Below are 27,503 nucleotides of genomic sequence, written 5' to 3'. Positions count from 1 at the left end.
TTCTGAAGTGTCTCTATTCTCTGGAAGCATTTACATTTTCATCTTCCTCACCCACACAGAGGATTGGATTATTTTGCAATGTGTACTGGGCTCTAGGTTTCTTCTTGTTCCTAGTGCTTGATGGGTGCTATGGCATGCATCTTTGTGCTTGTGGTTTTCAAGGATTGAGAAAATTGATTGCTATTGTATCTTATTTGTAAATTATTCTAGCTGTTATCTATAGAAATTATTTAGTTTTTTAAAAATGCCTTTTATAGATGGATTTTTTTAACTTTTGGAAGACAGTGGCATATATGGCCTTATATCCAATTTTGAAAATTCTGACATGTAGATGTAATTCTAAATGGTCTTATTAAGTAAGAAACACAGAGCCAAATAAAGAGTTAAAAGCCCAGAGATGGAGCAGTAGACAAGAGCTAAGACCACCTTATCTTATCATTCGCTGCTGTCCTTCCCCTAAGAGAGAGACCTTCTTCCTGTGTCCTGCCTTTTTATTGCCTTTCTGTTCTGCCTTCTCATTGGCTCTAAACCCAACCACATGTCTTCCTCGTCACTGCCTGTCTATGCAGACCTCCAGGTCTCTATGGTTCATACTGAGATTAAAGGTTCAGGTCACTGTTTGGCTGTGTCCTTGAACACATAGAGATTCTGCCTGCCATGTGATGGGATTAAGGGCAAGTGCCACCACCATCAGACTTCTGCTAAATGGCTTGCTCTTAGCTCTGATCTCCAGGCAACTTTTTAACAAACAAATAAAGTCACATTTCAGTACAAATAAAATATCATCCTACTGTCACTTGGAATCATTTGGTGACAGATTCATATGACTAAAAATTATGTTCCAATCAATATTAACGTTCTGATAGTCTTCAGATTTCTCTTAAACACAGCATTTTGTTCTCCAATGCAATGATGTGAATTTCACTTTAATGGCCCTCCCTCGCCTCTTCCGTTGTCCCTTGCAATCAGGGGGAACATTGTTTTCTGCCTGGACCCACTTACCTGCCCACTGTGTAGAAACCCTGCATCAAGTAGTAAACAGAGGTCACTTCAGGTTCGCCTCACTTGTTTCCTGTTTCACAGGGAACTGTTCTGCATTTTCTCATACCCATTACCTTGACGGGTTTGTATATATATATGTGTGTGTGTGTGTGTGTGTGTGTGTGTATGTGTATATATATATTTAACTTTTGTGTTTTTTCTCTGCTTGCTTCTGTTTTTCACTAGTTTTTCCTCTTTAATATTATTTTGTTCACTCATATTTAAGATATAAAGAAATCTATGTGCCTTCATACCTATTTTATGTATTTTATGGTATTCAATTATGCAAATTTTTCCAATGTTAACATTTAAAGTGGCATATGTCAGAATTAGATTTTTTCATTGGTAAATACATGGGAGTTTCATTTGTGCTAGTTAAAACCAAAATCTTTCTAGTCCATCTCTGTGTGTCACTTCACATTGTGGGAGAGGATTTAAATGTTTTCCTGGGTAAGTTTAGATACAGTGAGCAAATATTATTTAGCATTTATATTGTCTGTACCATTAGAGGGGGCTATTAAGTTAACTGATATCTATCCTCTAATATTTGAGTAAATAATTATCTTTCTCTGGTGACTTTTGCTTGTTTCAGAAGTGAGTTAAAATTAATTTTTTTTGGTAAAAAGTTTATTGATAGAATTCTAAAATAAAAGTAATAAATTATATTTCATATTAACTGTTCAAAGCCTAATACAAATACTATAAAACTTTATTTAAATATATAAATATAGTTAGTATATAAAATTTTATATACTAGTAATAAGTTAACTAATCCAAAGTATCACAATATACTAAATAATTTCTATTAAAGTGCAGTTTATTCCTATTATTTGCTATTATTATGTAAAATAATGGAAATATAAGTGTGAGTGTAGGCAGACTTTTTCTTCAAGAATGCTGGCTCCCTAATAAATGACACAGAAATTTATTATTAATTATAAATGCTTGGCCGAAAACTTAGACTTCATACTAACTAGGTGTTACAACTTAACCCATGTTTCTTATCTATGCTCTACCATGTGGCAGTGCATTTTTTTTTGTCAGTACAGCAAGTTCATCTTCTACTTTCTCTGCTTCTCTTGGAGATTCTGCCTTTCCCCATCCCCATGTTCTCTCTTTTTTTGTTTTCCTGTCAATTCCCACCTAACTTCTTCCTTCCTAGCAATTGGCCATTAGCTCTTTATTAAACCAAAGAGAGCAACACATCTTCACAGTATACAAAATGGCTATTTCATAACACATTAATAGAATGTGTGGTCTAATAATCACATAATGCTTCTGATATCTAAAACAATCACATAACTGGTGTTTAATTCTTACAACTTAGGGAGAGTGTTTCACAAATGTAAGCAGGCTGCACAGTCAAGATATACTGCCAGTTTGCACCTGTAAACAGCATGGGGAGGCATCCTAATATATTTGTCTTTAATGTTTTATAGATGAGTGAACAATGTCAAACAAGGAAAATTATGTGGTTTTTTTGTTTATTTGTTTTTTTTTCACTGTATTTTACAAAGTGGATGCTGAGCTTTTAAACATCCTACAGTTAATATGTCCAAAACTGAATGGCTAATTTCCTACCATCTTCAAATTTTCTCACTTTTAGTTCTTCTATGTCCTCAGACAAGACAATTTCAATTACTATTTACTTAATAACCTTTACTACCTCCCTATAGATTGCAATTCTAGAGTCATACTACATTACTATGGATGACACTCTGGCCTAAGCACTTACCATATTTTTTCCTTGATATGGCTATATCTGAGTTTGAAAATTAAACATTTATGCCCCCAGCTACTTTGCATTGTTGTCGGTGACAGAGACAGTAATAATGTACATATGTATATGGGGAGAGGGAGATGGAGGGTTTAAAAAATGACATATAAGTTCTTAACTATATGGAAATTTGGTCATTTGTGAGTTGCCCTGTAAATATGGTTAACTCTAGGGGGTTTTGGAAGAAGCTCAGAAATCTGACTGAGGATTCTAGTTTAGCTTTGCAGACCTAAGAACCTCGGAGAAGAAAGCTGATGATGACCATTGACAGGCGGAAATTTATGTATAAAGTATAAAGTAGATAGTTGGTAAATATTTAAATTTTGGATGACCAAAATTTTTTACTAACTAAAATTACTGACTTAAATGACTGCAACTAATGATTAAAGAAAGATGGATTTCAATTTCCTTTCAATAATCTGTAAATCTTGTCATTCACTGTAATATCTGTGTGAGGGACCAAGGAACTCTGGGCAAATCCATTCTGTAATTGGTTTATGTGGCAGTCATAATTATCGTAGAGAGTATTATTTTAAGACAAAGTGTCTTATGTTTGTGATCATTAACTGACTTTTCTTGCATCATAAAATATAGAGAAGAAGTGTGCTGTTGGTAAACAAATCACAATTGTGTATTTTTTTAGACTGTGAAGCATTTCTGTCAGGGTCAAGGTGTAAAACATTTTGAGAATTTTTGGTGTAGGAAAATGGGGATGGTTGTTAAAGATTAAATTAGAGTTTCAAATAGACAAACCAAGCTATGTTGTAGCAACTCCTTTGAATTTTAATTATTGGCTACATTTTACAAATGCTGTTAATCAAAAGGGCAGGAAATAATGACCCTCATTTCTAATGAGCAGAAAAACTACCTGTCTCTTCCATTCACTGTATACTTCCTATAGAGGGTTTACATGCATTTTCTCATTGTCCTTTTTACACATTTGATGTTTCATTTTTGTATAATTTTATCAAGGTCCTGTATCAAGGATGGATCAACTAAATCATTTTTTTCCTAACGAGAAGAGTCACATATACACACATCTCTCCATCTCAAACATGCAAATAGTTGGTAGCTAGAGAAATCTTTATATGACCTTAAACTTAGCCTGTTAGTGTTATAATAGGGTTTGCAACATTGAGGACTGTATGAATTTCCTTCCATGTGGTATGAAATGGTCATCTCTTCAGATGTACTTTCTGCAAGGGAATTTATGCATCATTTTCCTTTCTAATAAGGCAATGCCATTCTTACCTGTTTATCCCTGTTTAAAATATTGCTCTGATATTAATCACCAACCTATACTATCTGCATTCCAAATGCTTTCTCAAATGATATGACCTTGTACTTGTGATGCTCAGGCTACACTAACATCCAGCTGGAATGAACAATTATAGAGGACTACTGGAAGCTCACTTATTCCCGTGGGAACTCTTGCCTTTGAGGTTTTTAAAGCTACCTGAGTTGTGTGTTTCCTTTATTCTTTCTCTTTCTGTTACCTGACAACAGGACAATCTCTAACTTTATACTGTGTTGTTATGTATCACTGAAAGTTACTATGTGATGGTAGACTTCACTTCCCAAATATTCATGCTCCAAAATGACAAACAGATGTATAAACATATGCTTGCAGAAATATAGGTAGTATAAAATGACTTCTGTGCCATCGACTTAGAATATTGGATAAACTACTCAATAAAACACTCAAAATCTTGCTGTGAGCATTTTCAAAGTTAATCTCTCTGCAAATGCTTCCTGGGTGTTTCATCTAAATATAATAGCTAACTTGAAGGAGGAGCTACAGATGTTCCTTAATTCATTCTCATCCACTTAGCTACGAAATAATATAATTTCTTTTCTTCAAGAGAAATGAAGTGGCTGAATTGTCCATTCATAATCTCATGTCTTTTCCACAAGGCCTACAGCATCTAAGGTAACCAATTTGCAATCAAGGGTTGGGCCCTATCGGCTTTTAAAGATTTGTAGAAAATGTCTTTTACAGAAAAGAGAAGAGACTCTATTATCAAACTCTTCCGACGTGAAATGAATCCCTTAGTTAAGTAAATTAATATGAGAACTTCCTATTAAATGCCTAGGAAATTATAAATTTAAGCAACTGTCCATTATCTTGACTTTCCTTGTAAGTAGCATTGGGGAAGATAAATAGACATTGATAGGTTATAATGAGTTATTAGAAACTTGCAGACCGTGTGCTTGTTACACAAACTATCTAAATGCAGAGTGCTGTGATCACTTAACTATCAGAAGGATACTGAGCCCTAGAAAGATACTGAGTCTTCACTGCTTATTTTAGGTGTGAAATTCTGTGGCCATCCCTTTGGTGTTTCTATCCAGACAGGATAATTTGTAAGTAGGGTCCTCTGAGGTAAGGAGTGCGCCAGTACTGTGTCCTCCAGTCACCTTACGGATGCCTCAGCACCTCTGACCTTGTGGTGGACCAGCAGTTGGGCACCACGAGTGCTAAGGCAGGTTTTGCTTTTCCTAGTTTTGTATTTGCTCAGGTATGGAGACAATACTCTAACTGTAGAATATTAGGTTTTGTAGAAGTTCACATCATCTTAACCTTGATGAATGGAACTTAATGCTTGTTGGTTATGATCTCTTTTTAGATTTGCAAAATGTATGCTCTTTTTTTTTTTTTTTTTTTTTTTTTTTTTTTTCGAGACAGGGTTTCTCTGCGTAGCTTTGCGCCTTTCCTGGGACTCACTTGGTAGCCCAGGCTGGCCTCGAACTCACAGAGATCCGCCTGGCTCTGCCTCCCGAGTGCTGGGATTAAAGGCGTTCGCCACCACCGCCCGGTTGCAAAATGTATGCTCTTAAATCTACCTCAAAATGTAGGAGGATTTCATTTAATGCTTGCAACCTAGAATGATGAATCCTTTGGATAAGTTCATTCAACCGAAGGAAACATTGCTAATGTGCATTTCACCTTAGAAAATTCTGTTTCTTTTATGATGAGACTTTTGGCTAATGAAATACCTCTGTTTTTTCTGGTACATTTCCACATTCACTTCTCTTTGGAGCATCATGCATGGCTGGTGCTCAATAAATAACTAAACTGACATTTTTCTGTAGCCACTAGAGTTTCTGGCAGATACAGCCTTGCTCCATTATTCCATTTATACACTAGAAAGGGATTATCTTTGCCACTAAATTATGTGCCAATGCATGCTCTTACACTGCCAAGCACACAGCTGTTGATTAATACATATTAGCTGATAATGGATGTTAATTTCAATTTCTTTCTTGGGGTACATAAACAATGGCTATTTTTAGAATCAGCTATGCTTGGGGCTATTAAGACTAGCAACTGTGAGTAAAAATATATGGATCTAATAAACATTCTTAACCCATTCGAAGTTGAGTTTCTCAAAATAAAATGGAACTATTTTCTTGAATCTTTACAGATACTCACATCATTCCCATATTATTTACAAGGAGAAACTTTATTCTTGTTTTTCTTATCGTATATTCATTACTTCCATTCTGCACATCTCCACTAGTTATCATCCCCCTTCCAAATTTGGGCAGCATTTTCTGGTCCTTTTCTGTTTGAAAATTTTCTTTTCCTATTGCCTGGGAACCATTCATCCACATGGATTCCCAAACAGGGAATAGACTTCAAAGCTTCACAGCCACTGTAATTTACTTGACCTCTGAATCCCTATGTGTTTGTAACACCCTGTAGACTTTTCCTAAATCTAGAATATTCCATATATTGTTTAACCTTTCTAAGTGCATTATACAACAAGAGTGCTGGGAAAAGCATAATTGTCTAAATTGTAAAACAATCAGACAAACACATAGCTTAATGAATTGTTGTGAGACAGAAAACCTGGCACTTACAACACAAAGCCTAACTTTGTAGACTATCTCCTTATGTACAAGTCAATGTACAAGGAGTAGAAAAGTGGTCTACTCCTTAAATTAACTACATACTCCAGGGGGCTTTTATAGTAATTTTTATTAATTTTAATTATTTCTGAAATTGTTTGTCACCATTCAAATACTAATTCTTAAAATTTGCCTAAATACTAATTTTCTTTAGTAACGTTTGTATCCATGTTATTTTCCTATACTTTGGCCACTCAACATGTACTGTTCTTAAGAAGCTCATTCTGTTGGGTCTAAGCTTGTGTTTAGTCTTGCACATATCCTTCTGAGGCCTCCATTGTTTGTTTGTTACCTGGACTGTACAGCAGGTACAGTTCTGTTCTGTGGATCTCCATTTGTGAGAATTCTGTAGTACACCATACCCAGTGCTTGGGGCTCTTAAGTCATTGTTAAGGTATAAATTGTTGATTCATCAAATCTATTATTATTGCTTTTCTTTTAGAATGTATAAAGAAATACTCTTCAAGATGGAAAGTGGCTGTTTTATTCTGTTTATAAATGTCTTTGAAGATAATGAACTAAATGCCAAAATTGGAAAACTTATGTTTAATTTTATTTTTGAGATTACAATATAATTTAATATAATTGCATTTCCCCCTTCCTTTTCCTCTGTCAAAATCATCTGATATGCCCCTTCCCACTTTCTTTCAAATCCAGGGCCTCATTTTTCGCTAATTTTTTGTGTGTGTATGTGTGTGTTTGTGTGTGTGTATGTGTGTGTGTGTGCATACATACATATATGTTCCTAAATATATCCTACTCAGATTGTATAATGTTATTTATACATATGTTTTCTGCACTAGATGACCAATTAGTACTCAAAACGGGAAGAGTAAAGGATGCTAGTTTGAAAGCTACAGTGAAAAGAATGATGTCAATAACCTTATTAGTGAAAGAGACAACCTCCTAAGACATCTTTCTGTATAAATTAGCCCTGGACTTCTCAAATTTTGGTGAGAACAAGTATACACAGTGGACCATGTATGGATTTCTGATACATAGAAAATGCAAACGCATAAATGTACATTTTAAACAAAGTATATCCATGGTGGTTTGTTATGCAGCAATAGAAAATGAAGCACATCAGTTATTCATGTGCTTTATCACAAATGTCATACATAAGAGTCTTCTTAGGATAATAATGCTAAGAGGATAGTAGAATTACTGTAAGTTAGGAGAAGAATAGAAGGAAAAAGCAGGGAGAGAATAGAAAGAGAGGGAGAAAGGATGATATGAGTTCCTTGCTATTGTTATATTTAGCACCTAGTGGCCCTGCTATAGATAAGTGCACAGAATAGCAATTAGTGAACAACAAGGCCATGAGTGTTTAAAAAAAAAGCAAGGAGGGGTGTATGGAAGAATTTGAAGAAAGGAAAGAGAATGGGTAATTAATGTAATATAAGCTCAAAAATAAAGGAGATAATTATTAAAAATAAATTAAGATAAAAACTAATGGCCCTGATCATGTATCTCTGTTGTCATCAAAGGTGAATTTTCTACCTTAGAAATTCTATAAAATTCCATATTTAGCTATTTGTCTGACACTCCCTTCTTTCTTCAATGACATGTTCGATGTTTGGTTAGATAAAGGTACCTATAGGTAGACAAATTCATCCAGAATGTTCTAAGCTCAGTACTTCCTGAGTTCTTACAAATCAAACTTTTGGTCTTTATCATCAATATTTTGGTAGTCATGATTGTTTTGATCCCCGAGTATGTCAAATAGTTTTGAAATGCTTCTATATGATATACAGACCAATGATGATCTCATTTCCTCCCTTTTGTAAGGCACTCCCCCAGATGTTCAAAGGAATTCCCCTTTTTATTTAACATTCTGTAATTTTATTTGAAACACTTCATACTGTTATTAGTTTTATTACTCACCTTACCTCTTGTTGTGATTAAAACAAAGAAGTGCTAATAAAAGCAACTTGAGGAAGAGTTTATGTGCATACTGTCTATCCTGGTGAACCAATCCTGGCAGCAGGCGGTCTGTTCGCATGTATATGCAGTCGGGAAATAAAACCAATGAATACATGCTTATCCTCAACTATATTTCTTCTTTTTAGTCTATCTAGGATCCCAACCATGTTTGTGCTGCCACCCACATTTAGAGTGGATTGTTTACCATCAATTAACCTTGTCAGGATAATCCCTCATAGGAATGAGGAAAAGCTAACTTAAAATAATCTACTCACATCTGTGCCTTAACTACTGGATGATTCCATATGCTGTTGAGGTCACAATCAATACGAACCATCACATTAGTGAGCACATTTCTGCAGAAAATGTCCCAGCTTTATTAACAACGATCATTTAATCAGTTCACTAATTTGAAATGGCTCTTTTCTTCCTTGATGAGCTTTTTAAAGTCATATTCTTTGCTCTCTCAAAATAATGTAAAAATTTTAGTTTTAGTTTCTCTGTCCTCTGTAATTGCTGGGGTTAGCTGAAACCAAAACAAAGCCAAAGGAATGATCAGAGAGAAGTTAAAATCATACCCATCCATAAATAAGCTTGAGTACTTAGGCAGGATAGAGAAAGGTGGTCATGGGAAACTGAATAGGCAAAGAGTATCCCAAACCATAAACTAAATCTTCAATTTAGTTTGTTTCTACAAAGCATGTCTTCAATCCTTTATATTACTCTCTACCTCTTTCATGTATTGATTGGAAAAAACACACAAAAATACAAAACTCTGGATGCTGCATTACAGGACTTTAGTGTTCACTTATGCATTAATAAATTTTGCGTGTTATCTATAAGTTAATCCCCAGAATGAAAGGGGCAATATTTTCCTGAGCACATATGCCTAGTAGAATATCTGCTTTTGAACTATATTTGTTATTATTGCAACAAACATAGGTGTAGACAGATGGTTCTCTCCCACCTGCCAGTTCCTGAATAATGACTCAGAGGCTTAATATTACTTATAAAGCCTCAGCCAGTAGCTCAGGCTTATAATTCTTATCTATGTTTAGCCACATGGCTTGGTGCCTTTTCTCAATACGACATTCTCATCTTGCTTTCTGAGCTTCTGGCTAGTGACTCTCTGACCCCACCCTTTCTCTCCTCATCATTCTGTTTGGCTTTCTCATCCAGCTATCAGCCAATCAGCATTTTATCAAACCAATTGAAGTGACAAATCTTTACAGTGCATAAGAGTATTATTCCATAGCATTCCCCCTTTTTGTCTAATTAAAAAGGAAGATTTTAAACTTTAACATAATAAAACTATATATAACAAAAATAGTAATTAAGTAAGAATCATAGTAACAGTATGTAATCCATCTGCATTTTGCAAAATTAGAGAAAATAATTATCTATCTTATCTTGGTAAGTCTAAAGTTTTGTGTCTAGTTTATCTTTTATTATAACTAAAGAAAACTATAATTGTCTAGTCTTCAACTCTATCAAAGACCCCAGAAAGGTGAAAAGCTATCTAATGACAGGGACCTCAAGCTGTCTCTACAGTCATCCAAAGTTTCTGTGCAACACTGGGGCATCCATCTTCATCCTATAAGCCTAGCATATCTGACAGACTTATCTGTGAAGCAGAATATTTGAAGGACTGTCTCACTTTTTCTTGGCAAAGTTCTACAGTCACTTTTCTTTTGTGTCCTGCTTTTCCAATTTGGACAGCATACTGTTAGCAATTGAGGCAAGGACACTTTTTTGCCAACATAGCTATCTTTTGCCATAAAGAAAACAAACTCCATATGAAGTTCCTTTGATGCCCATCCTCCTCTTTGAAGTAATTGGTGATGCCAGGAGCAAATGTGTCTCACTGTTGAGAAAAGTCTAAGTTCTTACAACATTTTAAATGTCATATTCTATAGGTCTTTGCTGTGTTAGAAGGCTGCAAATAGATCCATATCTGTCACAGTGCACAAAACTTAAGTCCAAGTGGATCAAGGACCTCAACATAAATCCAGCTACTCTGAACCTGCTAGAAGAGGAAGTAGGAAATAGTCTTGAACGCATTGGCATAGGAAATCACTTCCTAAATATAACACCAGTAGCACAGACAGTGAGAGAAACAACCAATCAATGGCACCTCTTGAAACTGAGAAGCTTTTGTAGAGCAAAGGATATGGTCAACAAGGCAAAGCGACACCCTAGAGAATGGGAAAAGATCTTCACCAACCCCACATCTGACAGAGGACTGATATACAGAATATATAAGGAACTCAAGAAATTAGACATCAAAATGACCAACAGTCCAATTAAGAAATGGGCTATAGAACTAAACAGAGAATTCTCAACAGAGGAAACTCAAATGGCTGAAAGACATTTAAGGGATTGCTCAACATCCCTAATCATCAGGGAAATGCAAATCAAAACAACTCTGAGATACCACCTTATGCCTGTCAGAATGGCTAAGATCAAAAACACTGAAGACACTTTATGCTGGAGAGGATGTGGAACTAGGGGAACTCTCCTCCACTGCTGGTGGGAATGCAAGCTTGTACAACCACTTTGGAAATCAATATGGCGCTTTCTTAGAAAATTGGGAATCAATCTCCCCCAAGATCCAGCTATACCACTCTTGGGCATATACCCAAGAAATGCTCAATCATACCACAAGAGCACTTGCTCAGCTATGTTCATATCAGCATTGTTTGTAATAGCCAAAACCTGGAAACAACCTAGATTCCCTTCAACTGAAGAATGGATAAATAAATTATGGCACATATACACAATGGAATACTACTCAGCAGAGAAAAACAATGACATTGTGAGGTTTGCAGGCAAATGGGTAGATCTGGAAAAAATCATCCTGAGTGAGGTAACCCAGACTCAGAAAGACAAATATGGTATGTACTCACTCATAGGAGGATACTAGAGGTGGGACAAGGATGATTGGACTGCTACTCACATCACCAGGGAGGCTACCTGGAAAACAGGACCCCAAGAAAGACACGAGGATCACCCAATGATGGAGAAATGGCTGAGATCTACATGAAGATTGCTTATCTATCTGAAATATATCTCTGTACTATCTTGAAAATGTAGCATGATAATAAGTTTAACTATTATAGATGACTATTAACCTATACTTCTTAAATATATATTACATTTTTAAATGAGCTGCATAAACATAATATACTAAACAAGAGTAGAAATATACATACAGTGTAATAAAATTAACTTTAAATTTGTGTCAATAAACCAAAATCCACACTAATGTAAAATATGTAAAATTAATGGAGTATTTTCTCTGAATTTGTCAAATGTTTATGGACCAGAACATTATTGATGTTTTTATTGCCTGTATATATTGTATGCAGTTATTGTAATTATTATATATAGTTTTTCTTATATTAGTTATAACCTTTTTTATTTTAGACAAAAACGGGGAAATGCGGTGATATTTTGTTTGTCCTCTAACAAATAAAGCTTGCCTGAAGATCAGAGCTAGTGGAACTAGCTATAAGTTAACCATAGAGGTCTGGAAGTCTGTACAGACAGGAGACAGGAAGTGCTATGCCTGGGTGGAGAAACAAACATAAGGCAGGCAGAGACAGGAACTCAGTCCCTTTTTGGTCTAAGGAGTCATGGAGGTAAGAGGTAACATTGGCTGCTCCTTTGCTTCTCTGATTTTTCAGCATTTACCCCAATATCTGACTCAAGGTTTTTATTATTAAGACCAATTAGAATTCATGCTATACCTAGAACATATTGGTTAGCTTCTCCTCCATGTCAACAAGATAGTATGTTCTTGGTAGTTTGGGCTATCAAGGGGGCAATGAATATGAAACATGAAGTGTTGTTCTTGGTACATTATATACCTCTATCCCATGTCAAGTATATTGGCTTATTTTGAAGATGGCTGCTTTATAAAATGTTGCTTCCAACATGTTACTACAATAGTTGAAAATCCTTATTTAAATAGCTATTAGAAATTCATTTCAAGTTCTCTTATATCCCAATGCTCATTTTATTTTAAAATACACACTTCCCATTCTAATCTTGTGTACTTTATAATACATTGCCTCTCATTTAGATTTGCTCACAAGAATGATCTTAGTGAAATGGGCTCATATCTCAGAAACTCTGCCAGAACCACCATATTCATGTGTCCATAAACAATAATTTTAATCTATATTGTGGAGTTTCATTCTCAGTAGTATCTTTTCAAAGTTTTGTATTATTAGCATTTAGTTATGAACATCTTCCTGATATGTGGGTTTCGTATATGTGATAATTTGCAGTAATTTTTTTTCTACCTCATCTTTTCTTGCATAGATATTATGGGGTCAATATGGATTTATCATAATTATTTTTGTGATGCTAATTCTGGTTTTTTTGAAGTTCCCTGGGGTGTGCTTTGAATGAGATGTACTCCACCATCACAGGCATTTGAAGACTTGGTGCCCCATTGGGGGTGATGTTTGAGCAGTTGGTCCTCTGTTGGGGATGCGATTTGGGGGTGCTTTGAAGACAGTTCCAGTGGTGGGTGCTCTTTGAAGATTTGGTCCTCAGTTGTGGATGCTATTTGAAGATTTGGTCCACAGTTGGGGTGCGATTTGAAGACTTGGAAGATGTGACCTTGCTTGAGGAAATACACCACTGTCAGTGGGCTATGAGGAATCAAGGCTTCACTCCATTCTAAGCTCACTATCTAGGCTTCCTAGTTTAGGTTCAAGATGTGAGCGTTCAGCTTGCTCTTTCAGCTACGTTGCACTGGCATCATGGACTTTAACTTCCTGGAACTGTAAGCCTGGATATACTCTTTTTTTTTTTTTGCAGTGTTTTATCACAGCAATAGAAAACAAACTAAAATGAATGTGCACAGGATGAGAATAAATAGTAACAGATATTTGAAATAAATTGGATTATATTTACACATTTGGTTAGTAAAATTACCTTTTCTTTTGTTTGCTCTTCACTACTTAAATACAATACCATTAAGACCCTCGTATGTTGTAGTTTTTGTCCCTACGAACTTTGTATATAGAATTCAATGTCTTAGAAGTTTGTGCAGCAGAAAATTTCCTCAGTTTGACAGATGCTGATCTATGACCTCAGTCTAAACATCAAGACTAGATATGTAGGTGTTGCCCCACATGTCTTCTGGTTCACATTTTGTAATATAAATTTAAATAAAACCAACCATTTTTAGGAGCTGTATTGGAAAATCATGGTACATGTATTAATCTACAAATAACAGTGTATCCACCTGGGGAAAAGGTGCTGTTTTCTTAAAGTAAGAGAAATAAGATGTCATAATATGTTATTCAAAACATGATGAAATGAATGAACTGAGAAACTCAAGACCTACTTGAAAAACAGTGGACAGACAATTAAGGATCATGGTGAACTCATGTTTGTTTATAACTTAAAGGAATATTTTAGATATTGGATGTTATACTAAAAGGAAGGCTTTGTACTAATATCATTCTTTACCAGTTACTTAGGATGCAGTTTGCCTATGGTGAAGTATGATTATGATTAAAACTTTGAAGAAATTGTTTAAAAATATAGTTAGTTTCCTCTGTAACAGCAAATCTCCCAACAATGACACACAGAAGTGTTCCCTTTTAGTACCAAATGCAAAAAATATTGATTTTTCTCTAAAGCATGTCATTTGCCATTTTGCATTAAAGCACTTTAAAACCTTTTAACACCACAGAAGTTGAAACTAAAGTACTTTAAATGTACTTTCTGTGGCACAATTTCTTAAGAATATTTGATCTTAGGTGTAGAATAATGACTGCATTTTATGCACACTTTCATGAATTAAGTTTTTCCTTCAATGCCTGTCATGGTTTCTAGGCATAATTGCAAAGTAGTCTTTTTCTTTGTTCTTCTAATACAGAGTAAAGTATAAATTAAGATATTTTCTTTTAGATGTCAAATACTTAGCAATTTTATATACATTTTGGAGGAAATGGGCATAACTATTCTTTATCTACCTAGAAGAAAAAAAGCAATTCATATACATTATGAATGTGATAATTTAAATAATTCTGCTTTGCATATTTAATAGTAATGTAATTCCCTAATAAAACTGTATACTTATGATAAATTTCTAAGAACTTGATAAAACAAAAGAAATCATACACATAAAATTTCTTTTATAATGTCAACATTATTTACATGTGATAATCAAAGGATTCTAAAGTACAGTTAGAAATTGCAAAGTTTTTTTAGTCATAAAAAATCCACATTTTGGCCATTCATACTCATTAAAATTTAACATAATCTTGGTAAAGTTGAAACTGATTTTATAAGCAGGGTGCCATGCAAGTGTTCTTAGTGGGTGGTATTTATTGAGCCATTGCTGGAAATATAAATTCCATGCAATAATGCTACTTATGCATGTGCAAATGAATGCTTGCATACCTCTCGTTTCCTTGATGAAGTGCTTAGGAAGATAGTACTGCCAGTCTCTATGTATTTCATAACCTTCTCTTCAGAGGTGACAATATGCCTATTGACACCATATAGTTCTGATAAATTCTCCTTGTTCCACTATCTCATACTCCGGGTGATATGACACTTCTCCTATTCCATTCATTCATTAGTTCACTCCTTATTTCATTTTGATTATAGAGTGATACCAGTTTCTAGATATGGATGGTGTTAATTAGGACAGGATGAGATTGAAGTTAACAAGTTAAACCGTTATTCATGTCCATTAGCAGTGCAATTAAGCAACAAAAGATGCCTTTGACTATTGTCTTCCAAGGACCAGCAGCAAGCAAATGTCAGGTAGACTTAGCCCGGATTGGGAGAATGGTCTGGCTACGGGGAAGACCCTATGTAAGGAGGCTGCCTTTGGGGGCTGAGTGATAGTAGAGATACATGACAGAAGGGGAGGGTGAAGAATGACAATCATCGATTCAAAACTGGGAAATTTACCTCATTCAGAAGAACAAGAGTTGTGTGCACTGGTGACTGGAACAAGGTTACAGATATGCACATAAGTCCAGCTAGCCAGGAGCTCCTGACTTCAATTTTTTCCTGAAAACTGCCCCAAGCCTGGTGAGAGAACAGTAACTTTCCTCTCTAGGTCCTGACAGGCAATTTACATATATATTATTTATAAATAAATATATATTTCTAAATATATATTATATGTCTAATATAATATATACATATATGTGTGTGTGTGTGTGTGTGTGTATGTATATATTTACCCTTGGTTAGACCAGTATGATCGATAGATAGCATTTTGACCTCTAGAGTTCCTGCTCTTCAGGATGTTTCCTTTTTTTTCTTTTTTCCAAATAAGCTGGTTACAAAATAAAATTGTATGCTGTTGTGATGAATTCTATAACTTCTAATTCCTGAAAATTTGTAGCAGTTGTTTTTTTTTGCTAAAGTTGTATTGTTTATTTGTCCATTTGAAATATTGTGGAGTCTCTACTCTTCTGATTTTCCTGGTGACTACATGAAGCCTTGGGAATGCAGTTTTGAATGTACTAAATCTAAGTCTTCATTACATATTTTAAAAATCCCTCATACTTACTCAATGGTGTCAAATCACTTAATTGTGTCATCTAAAACTGACCTTTTAGCCAAAATGATATCTCAGGGAACACCTTCATCAAGACCATTCTGCACATCCCACAACAGGGTCACTGATCTAGCAAAATCTAGAGACCACTGCCCTGCTGCTCCTTACATGAGAGTGCCAAAATCTTACTATTCTGTATGTTACCTATAAAACTCAAAAAAAAAAAAAGTAAAGAATGATTTCACTCATATGTGTTGACTTCCTCTGCCCTCAACTGCTAGCAAAGTCTGCATTCCCATTCCCATATGGTGTCCAAGGATATCTTATTCTATTTAAGTGTCTCTACAACAGTATTGTAGAGAAGGTGGTTGTAAACACCACTGAATTTATTTTTTCACAGGTCTAGTTTCATGGGACTCCAAGATCAAGATATCATCACCTTGATGTCTAGTGAGGGCTTGCCATATACTTAATAGATAGAACCTTGTTTTGTCCTTACGTGGTCTACAGGATGAGTGTGCTCCTGTAGGTCTCATTTTTAAGGACTTTGATCTCATACATGTAGGCAGAAAACCAAATGTCCTGACCACTTCACATAGAACTTAGCTCGATCTAGCATATATAAATGTTATTGGGATAGGTAAGCACATGACTAGTAATATTTAAAAATAATGGAGATATTGTTAGAGAACAGCTAAGAAAACCTGATAGATACATGCTTGCAGTAAAACAGGACAGCACCAGAAGGTCAATAGATGGGAAGTAACAGGTCAGACATGCCTTTCTGTGATGGGTACCTTCTATGCTTTAGAAAAGAAGAATGCTTCAAATTATTAATGTGTGACCTAGGAGGGCAAATTAAAACAACTAAAGTAAAGTTCTGTTAAAAACTGGAAAATAAAATAATAAATCATTATGAAAAAACTCAAAGTCAAAACTGGTTCTTTACAAAGTTCATCAAACCTGGAAAGTTCTTAGACTATGAATAAAAGGAGATGAGATGACTGAACTTCGTAACATACATGGAGGCATCATTTCCAATCTTATTAAAATATTATAATGTACTATTGTGTGCACCTGTCTGCTCACAAATCAAGTACCTAAGATGCAAGGGGAAGATTGTGAAAAGGGCACAGGTTCTCACAATGGACTAAAAAAGAAATAAAACACCTGAAAGTATGCATAACAGGCACAGGTACAAGTTTTAATTACAAGACTACAACAACATTGAAAATTCTCCGACGCTGGTTACCTGTCTGTTGAGCTTTACTAGATGTTCAAAAACTATTCCAGCACCATGTAATGACACTCAGTCAGTACATTGTTCACTGTGCAAGTGTGAAGACCTGCGTTGATCCCCAGCATCCTGACAACAGCAGGTATGACTTTGTGCATCTATAATCATAGTGCCTAGGAGGCAGGCAGGAAGACACATGGAGTTTGTTGGTTAGCCAACCTAACTAATTTGGTGAACTCCAGATTTAGTGAAAGATTCATCTCACTGAATTGTCAAGAATAGTTGAAAAAGATACCTGATGCGAACCTTTAGCCTCCCCATGCATGCTTGCACACCTGCATGTGTTCTTGCATATGTACAGCTTGTTCCTGTCTTATGCATGTAAACACAGGAGTTCATGAGTCCATAGCAATGCCATGTTAGGAAGATAGTGTTTTAAAAGACTCTTACATTCTCCTCTGGGTCACTTTTAGTTTATCAATAACAACCTTAATTTTTTTTTTATTTGAACAGAACTTACTGTCTGAAGGGTAGGCAAGGAGAACTTATTCAAAGGCTAGTCTCCAGCAGCTCATCTTTCCCTTACTGTTCAACAGTAGCCAGTAGCTAGACCTTGTGCATGGCTTTGGTGTCAGCCTGGGTCCTGAGGCACTTGGTGCTGAAGAAAACATTCCGGAACTCTAGTGACCAGAATTTGCCTGTTCTCTTGCTGAGTTATTTCAGCCTTTTATCAACTCTTTGCTTTCTCTTGACTACTTCTGCTTCGGCCTGCCTGCAAGCCCTGAAACTATGCAGCTGAATCTTTTGTTGTCAGGTGGCTGACCTCTTACACAGTTCACTGAATGCTTCAAGATGACTCAGGGTACCTGCCTGTATCTGGACTGTAATATATAGTCAGGGCATCAGCTACAGCACCTGCTGTGCCTGTCAGCATCTAAAGTACTAGAGGTGGCCAGCATCATTGGAGCTCAGTTCTCTGCTGCCTACAGATCCCAGCAGGCAGACAAGATCAGCAGCATGCAAGCTGTCTACTGTAGGACATTTGGCTGTCAGGGAGTGGTTGTCCTCACTGCTCTTGGAAGCCAGACCCAGAGAATAAACCAAGTATCAAGGGCAAGCAGGTCTGCTTGGGTGCACAGGGACAGGGATCTGGTGTTTTTCAGCTCTCAGACAGTCACACTTATTCAGCTGTTAAGCAGAGACACCCCACACCCCCAGACCTAGTCCTGCTCTCCCTCTGTTCCACCTCTTTTCTCTGCAGCTTCTGCCTTTGTCTTCTGAACTCAATATACATCACTGAAAATGTATAAGCAAAGACTACCCAGGAGAAGGCTTTGATGTCTTGATGTTGCAACACAGGAGAAACAACACAGAGTTGCTCCTGAAGCAGCACTTAGCCCCAGAGCATCTTCTGACACCTTCCTCTCCCACCCCTGGTGTGACTTTGAAGCAGTCACAGCTCAGCAGGAATCTTTCTGTCCCCAGGGCCTCCTGGTGGTTCCAGTCACATATTCCAGGAGCTCACAAGCCTTACACCTGATCAATAGTTGTAATGTAATCAATGTGTCAAAGATGTTCCTTTTGTTTTCCCAATGTTATTCTTCCAAGAGAAAAACAAAGGAACAACAAAAACATCACTCTCTTGCCTTTCCTCCTTATTTTTTCTTTCTAAATATTAGTGTTTCTCTAAGCTCTCTCCAAGACTCACTTCTTTACTCCTTTCTGTTTGTGTTAAGTAAGTTAAATTGTCCTTCTACCTAGGAACGGGCATATATTACTAAACATCTTACATTTCTCAATGTGCATGGCTACTAGGACTCCTAGATTTCTGTTTTCAGTGCAACCATCTTTAAAAATGTCCTCAACTACTTAGTTCTATATTCAAGTATTTTGCTAATAGTAAATTACTCTTTCGTGTCTGCTCTGAATATATTTTATTATGTTTATATTGTTCAAACATAATGTATGAAGGCCTCTACTTACCAGATCACCCCAGACTTGTAGTTGGCTATGCCTTATTGCCAACACCTTTGCATATCTCTTCCTGTGCCCTCCATCCCACATTGGGCACTCTACTGTTTGCATGCTTGTTATTGCTCAGCAAGTTACACTAAACATTTTGTATTGGGCACTAACATTTTCAGGACCTCAAATTCTACAGCATATTACTCAAACTTTTTCCATTAATTTTTTTTTTTTTTAGTATCACTCCCTTTACCTTGCTCAATAAGAAAATGAAAGGAAGGAAAGAAGGAAGTGTTTCCCCTTAGTCAAAACAGTTCTTTCTTTGGCTCCTCCCAGGCCTTTATCTGTACTCATTTCATAGCAATGACCACATTTGGTCTAATTATGTAGCACTTTATGTGTAAGGCCCCAGTCCCTCAGTGAAGTTGTAAGTTTCTGGAAATGTTTAGAAATGCAAGTTCCATTTTTATTCTACATTTCCCGAATTGAGGGGGATAAGCAACTGTTTCATGTTCCACCTTTGATTTTATAGAAATACATATACTGAGTAAAACTTAGTTTATGACAATATAGTGTTCTGCAATTTAATAGCTAATCCTAAAATATTCTCGTTCATTTACCACCTTTTCTTTTTGCTATTGTCGTTAAGACTCATGTATTAATTTTGATATTGGGTGTCCCTCATGAGCCCAGGGTGATCTCTACCTTGAGATCCTACAGCTTCAGCTTCCCAGATGCTGGACCATATACCTGTGCCTCAGTGCTCTACACAGCGTCTGTTTCTAAAAGAAATGTAACAAATACTTCATCTAAATGCTGTGCAATTAAACTCTTCTACTGTATTCAAATTAATTTCTTCTCTTCCTCATCCATACTCTCTGGAGATGATGAGATCAATATTTTAGAATTGTCATTTCAGCTCTACTGACACAGAAATAGTATTTTTGCACTTTCTCTGTTCATAGGCCTGCTGTGGATATCACTCTGTATGCTGAGAATGTGTTGCTATGATTGGTTAATAAATAAAGTGCTGATTGGTCAGTAGCCAGGCAGGAAGTATAGGTGGGACAAAGAGAGAGGAGAATTCTGGGAACAGGAAGACTGAGTCAGGAGTCGCTAGCCAGACACAAAGGAAGCAAGATATAAAAGTATCAGTAAGCCGCAAGCCACGTGGCAACTTACAGATTAATAGAAATGGGTTAATTTAAGATATAATAACTAGATAGCAAGAAGCCTGAAACAGCCATACAGTTTATAAGTAATATAAGTCTCTGTGTGTTTACTTGGATCTGAGTGGCTGCAGGAGCCAGGTAGACACAGGAAAACTCCAGCTATATACGCCCCTATTTCTACTGCTTTGTTTTAATGCTAACAAATGAAAGTTAGAGTGCTAAAGCCTGTCTTGGTGCTGTGTTCCCAAAGCATAGAAGAGTAGGTCTCTGGATTTCTACTCACTAGTAAGGGATCCACCTTCACACCAGGACTAGGTTAAACATTAAAAGAGTTCAAGCTTTACCAAGTATGAGGACTGGAGTTTGGAAGGACCAGGAATCATGGCTACTGCATAGCTGTGTCACATCAAAGGAGAAAGGCAGAAGTCCAGCAGAGACTGCAATCTAGGAATGCTTCCCAGCTGGTGCTGCTGAAGAACACTGTCCTCTCAGGCAGCTAGAACCAGAACCTGTGCCTTCAGTGAATGAGAAGGGATAGATCACTACCGGAATTCATGTGTAAATGTGACATTTTTAAAAAGGGTTATTTCACATGAATATTGATGAACAGCTTATATTTATTCATTAGCCATGAGGAAAAAAAAATTAGAAGTCTCAAATAGGGTGTTCTTGGATACTTTAAGCTCAGAGGATAAACTGGCTAATGTACAAGTATGAATGTCAATCATTATTTTCACGTAACTGTGAATTATGCTTTGGCTTACTTTGTTAAAAAGTCTCAAAAATATTTTTTTCTTAATGTGGCACTGGATTCATGATAAGCAGTTATTTTTGTCATTGATAATGTTTTATTGCTTTCCAAATGAAGTAAAATGTGGGAATTGGAGATATTTTCCATGTAATAATTTGATAGTTTTTCTAAAATTTAAAATGTGATAATATTGATCACAAGATACTGGAATAAAGAAATTATTCAGTGACTTCAAAATATTTGACATACATTTGAAGATATTTAATATGTTGAAACTACAGTTCTGTTCACTATTTTATATATTAAAAAAACCTCAATTGCTAAGAATATTAAACGATGTTTTAATATGAAAGACACTGTTGAGTTGGATTGGTTTAATTTTTATGTGTAAATTATTTCCTTAAGGAAAAGATGAAGAAAAAAGTACATCCATGAAACAGTTTGCCTTCCATGATAGGATAAATGTCAATTGCTGTTTTAAAAAACTGGATAAATAAGAAAGCCGAGAAAGAGTCATATTGAAAGAACTTTCATATAGACTATTTTCAGAATATATCTTTAAATAAATTTCCAAAAGTGAAGCACATCAATACATATGTAGCTAATTACATAATTATTTCTGACATTTTAAATTTCAAACGCTCCTTCATTGTGAAAGGAAGTCCTCTGAACAATTCCTCAGTATTGGCTCCAAAAGCTTCAGCTAATAGAGAAGCTTTGGCTATTATCATCTACAAGCATAGAGATCAATTTTTGTTAGTGAGAACACATCATATGGTGTACATTTATTGATTTTAAAATAGCTGTAAGAATTGTCCTTTCACCTGAGTTCACCCTAGGAGACCGATGAGTTTATTGGACTTACACACTGACCATGCATAAGGGGTTATGGATAGGAGTGTGGGTACCCCATAGCAGTAATGCTTGAAAGTCTCCACCCAGGATAACAGCTTTCCTATAGCTTGCTAAGTGGACTCCTACCACTCTCTAGTCTTCTCCTTACAATGTACTTTAGCTTCTCCCCAACATCATGAGGCCACATGTGATTAGGGCAGACTTGAATACCACTGAGTAGGAGGAAGGCTGGATCCTTAGGCAATTGCCCATTTACCCTCCATACACCTTTTCTGAAGGAGCATCGACAGTTAACAAAACTAGTGTAAGTAGGAACAACTAACCATATGAAGATGGCAGTTGTTGGGCTAAAGATAGTGCTGTGCAACACTCCCTTAATGAAGGAAAACTGAATTGAAACTGCATATACAGGATAATGTAATAAGCACATGTAATAGATGATGCTAAGAAGTAGCAAATATATAGGAGAACAACATTGAATTGATAGGTAAAACATGCAGCAAGACTCAATTAAGGAATGCTTGTTGAAAATATGATGCTGGAGTTATGGAGTTACTGTTGAAATATCTTTTCAGTTTTGAAGGTCCTTGGATTTGTTGGAGTTTTTTTATTTTAATAATCTGAAGAGAAAGAGCATTTAGACATTTTTAGGCCTGTATAATCCTCTCACTCTTTTTCTATGTAAGTGACATATTTGGTTATTTGAACAAATAGTATTTTCATCTTACTATTGATCTTGGCTCTCTTTTAGAACGCAGTATTCTTTTAAAAGCACTCCTGAATTACAGATCTGAAGTAGTTTCAGTTGTTTTTTGTGTACATATGTGCAAGTATATACTTATGTATGGGTGTACGCCTCATTACTTCTTAATGGTAAAGTTTAAACGCCCATAATCATTAGTTATACTTGATAGAAATTACACTTTTCCTCTCCCTTAATTCAGACATTCTGTTGGTTTTGTTTTCTAGTTCAATTTTGTGGGGAAATTGCTTGGACCAAGAGGAAACTCCTTGAAGAGGCTACAGGAAGAAGCAGGTGCTAAGATGTCTATCCTGGGCAAAGGATCCATGCGAGATAAAGCAAAGGTACAGAGCTTTGAGGTTGCTTCTTAACACACTGGGGAGGCTCCTGAAATACTGGGGGAGCTGTTTACAGTACACAGAGATGACTTTCTCCATTCCCTGTGTCTTTTGCTTTCCTGGACCACACAGCTACCCATGCTGATGTCTCTCTCTTCTTCAGTCATTGTCTCTGCCTCCTCCTCAGGACATACTTCCTGTATTGCCTTTTGTAGTTCTCTTTGTAGGCTGTTGTCAGGTTGCTGCCCTTCTTAAAGCCTCTGTGGGACGTTTCTATAGATTAGTACTCAGGGTTTCTAATTCCCTAGTTAGACACTTTTCCTTCTATCCCCTAGTCCCATCCGTTCTCTGATTTTATTCTCTCCTCTAGTTCACTTTGATCCACTTAACTAATACATTTATCTGAAAACGTAATAAAATCCTTCCTATGTCTTAAAAGATTTCAGTGATATTATCACACAATACCTGAGTCGAAGACAAGGAATAAGCTAAGAAACATCAAGTTTGTAGTAGTTAGTTTTTTATTTCACATCTGAGCAACTTAACTTCCCAATTCATAAAGTGCTATCATCTTTCCAGCGTTTGAATTCAGTATTTACAGAGATGTATTCATAAGGAATCCTGAAAAATTATTTTGTAAGCAGTGGGATGTGTACAGTTGCATTGTTTGACCAGACTATGTTTTTATCATTTCATATATTATACTACTATGGGAAATAACCATGAGAATGCTTGGAAAATCGTGTATAGGTTTTATCTTTAAACTATTAAGGTAAGATCTTAAATGAATGATTTTAAAATGAAAAAAAGTATCACTAAACTGATCAATAATTTATCACTCATAAATTATTTTATAATTTTTGTAGTAAGTAGTTAGATATCGAGTAAGTCACCTAAATGGGCACTTTTTACAATGGTGCACTAGTCATGTCTCTAAATTACAATATTAACGATTTTACTGATCATTAATTTTGGACACTCATGATTGTGTAAAATTTCAGAAATGAATAAATTGTTGCCAGCGCTTCCCATTCTTGTCACTCTGACTGCATTTAGAAGAAACCAGGTAAACATTTGAGAGCAGGTAGCTATAAAATAATCACTTGCCCCTTGTCACATTCAATTTTCATTTTCTTCAAAAACAAGATGAAGTTGATACATTTCAATTCATTTTCAAATATTCTTTAATATTGAATATTTAATTATTTAATATAGAACATAATATGTGAATTTGCTATTTTCCCTAACTGTGTCAAATTTTTATAATATAAACTGTGTACTTTTCAAAATTAAGGATTAGATTAAGCATCATATATCCCTTGGAAAGTTTCCTGAACTCTGCAGTATCTTGATATCTCTTTTACACTCACAACTCGGCTGGCTCATTTATTTGTATATCTCATTGAAGTCTTAACTCTTCCAGGATGGAAATGGCCTAATTAGCCTTTGTGCATTAGGGACTTCCATATTATTTCTTCCTGCCTTTTAAAATAGATAGATGCCTATTTTTAATCTCTATATATTTGAGCATTTTTTGTTCATGAAGCACTACAATGGATAATGTTAGGTACCAGCAAAATTCTCTGAAAATGCAATAGGAAACATATTTGCTTCCATTAAATTTTCATTTGGTTTCACTTACTAAAGTCACTTATTACTTAACATTCTGTTTCTAATTAATTTTTTGGTGACTCAACATAGTTGGCTTTGTTTGTAATGTTTTCAGTTTTCATTACAAAATTAAATTAAAAAATTAAATAAAACAAAGTGCTTAATAATAATATTACATCATACAACACATTTTCTCAAATCTAGGCCTTAACCTTCAGTGTAATAGACACACTAATGAAACACAACCACAGACACGGATTTGAAAACTTTTATCTTCAGTAAATATTTGATTAAAATCAAGATAAATTCTCAAGAAGTTATTGAAGACTCTGTTACTATTTTTCCTTCTTGTAACATGACCTGATTTCATTTGATTTTTTTAAAATGTGTAAGTAAAACTCATCTACTTTTCCAATGACTATATATATAGCTGTGTGTATACATTTTACAGGCTTAAATATATGCATTAATTTCAATAATATTTAGTAAACACATTATGGTCAACTTATAGATTAAAAAAATGTTTCCTCTTATAATTTATATTCTGATGAAAGGGCAAACAATGTATACGTGAATGCAGTTTGAACTGCAATACTTTGAAACTTTTAAGAATAAAGATAAAACAGGAAAAGAGAAGAAACTAGTAATAGTTAAAACAGTATTTTGACATATGGATCAAGATGATTGCTGGAGAACAGAGAACCAATCGTGAAACACGTAGAATTGAGAAAGAGAAGACCAAGCAAGGGGAATGTGTACTGTCATCGTTAACCTTCTAATAACTGTAGCGGTGAACATAACTGTAGCATTGTTTGCTAACCACATTTTAGTGAATTTATTCTGCGTTGGGTAGCATCAGATTGTTAGCCCACAGACATTGTAAAACTTACTGCAAACTGCTTTGCACTTGTGTCTCCTGTGTTCCTCACAGTACCCCAGTCTCTGTGGATGTGTGTTCCTCCTCATTTGATGACTCCCAGGGCATGTGATTGGTTTTTAGGTTCCCTTCTTCCCTTCACTTACTTTATTATCTACATGTTTCTCAATATAAGCGTTATTGTTGACTGTCTAGTCCCCTTTGCTATAAAGTTTAGAGATTTTGTAAACTGAGATATAGTGTGTGTGCATATGCGCAATGTGTGTGCAACTAACTGTGTGTGTGTGTGTGTGTGTGTGTGTGTGTGTGTGTGTGTGTGTTGAGGAGGGTGTTTGTGTATGCAGGTGCACAGATAAACAAAGATCAACCAGACTTTAGTCAACTTACTTTTGACTCTTGCTCAATTAGGCTTCATTATATATTTCAAAATCAGTATTGCTTTGATGCTATTGTCACTAAGGAAAAACATTCAACTACAAATCTGGTTTTTCACATTGTTTTGGATTGATTTTGATGACCAAGAGCGACTTTCATGAGTAAAGAGTTTATTTTGCTTCACATTGCTGAGTTCTAAAGCACTGTTCTTCATTAAAGTAAGTCTAGACAGGAACTCAAACAGGACAGGAACAGGAGGCAGGAGCTGATGTGGAGGCCATATAGGAGAGATGCTTGATGGCTTGTACCCCTTGCTTGCTTAACCAGCTTTCTTATAGAACTCAAGACAGGAACCTGGAGGCAGGAACTGAAGCAGAACGCATAGAGAAATGCTGCTTACTCACTTGTTTTCCATGGCTTGCCTTTTCTTTTATGAATAATGACTCCCTGCCCTGGAGTGGTGCCACCCACAGTGAGCTAGGCCCTCCTACCCCACATTAATCACTAATCAAGAAAATGCTTTCCCACAGACCAGTCTGGTAGGGACATTTTCTCAACTGAAGTTCCCTCTTCTGCATGATTTTAACTTGTGTCAAGTTAACCAAATATTAACCAGTACACAATTGCTTTTTTTTAATTAAAAGAATAACTGAAGTATAACAGAACATCCCTTTTGTACTTATAGACAGAGCTTTTTATTCAGTATCCTTTCTATGCTTGTCCTATATGGTGATTTCACTGAATATTATTTAAATTAACCACCTACTTTACCTTTGCACAGAAATTGTCATGCAAACTGTATTTCTGCATTGAATATGCTGTTGATAGAATGCTCAATGTATATCTTAAACTTGAATGTCATTTTATGAAAAAATGAGATATTTAATTATCTAAATCAACAAAGAAGTGAATAAGTCACAAATATTTATTCTATTATAACTATGTTCTCAAGGGTAAATTCAAGATTGCATTTTATAAAATATTAAAAACAATACGAGCTTTTACAAAGCTTGTTACTTAATTATACAGCCTGACCTGTTTACCATTTCCCTTAAAAACAATGAAGAAAGGGTTTCTTGGATAGCAGAAAGATAGAATAGCAAGTTGTCTTAGATTTGTTTGCAGAGATTGTGCAGTACCTTTAACCCTTTTGGTTCAAAAGTTAGATTTTTAAGATTTATTCCAGAATCATTATAAAGTTAATTGTGTAATGTAGCAAACAGTTCTAAAAGTATGTCAGAAGGTTCAACAAGTTATATATTTTAGTTTTATTTTGTTGTTAGTGGTGATAAAAAAAATGTTGCTTTGTACATCATTAAATTTTAATAACCTTTAAGCAAAGAAATAAAACAAGCAAACAACAAAACAAATAAAAAATAAATCA

The 27,503-nt window shown here is 35.5% G+C and overlaps 1 protein-coding gene across 1 annotated transcript in view; it reads left to right on the top strand.

The window, feature by feature from the left end:
- Window positions 1-27,503, top strand: part of Khdrbs2 (KH RNA binding domain containing, signal transduction associated 2) — a 518,703-nt gene that overhangs the window by 146,143 nt on the left and 345,057 nt on the right. The window contains exon 3 of the mRNA XM_037200029.1: window positions 23,146-23,262. Within this exon, the coding sequence (XP_037055924.1) occupies window positions 23,146-23,262 (117 nt within the window). The remainder of the gene's footprint in view (window positions 1-23,145; window positions 23,263-27,503) is intronic.

Source organism: Peromyscus leucopus, chromosome 16_21 (assembly GCF_004664715.2).
Source record: "Peromyscus leucopus breed LL Stock chromosome 16_21, UCI_PerLeu_2.1, whole genome shotgun sequence".
NCBI lineage: Eukaryota > Metazoa > Chordata > Mammalia > Rodentia > Cricetidae > Peromyscus > Peromyscus leucopus.
The sequence above is the reverse complement of the archived record's forward strand: the minus strand, read 5'-3'. Positions and strand labels throughout refer to the sequence as shown.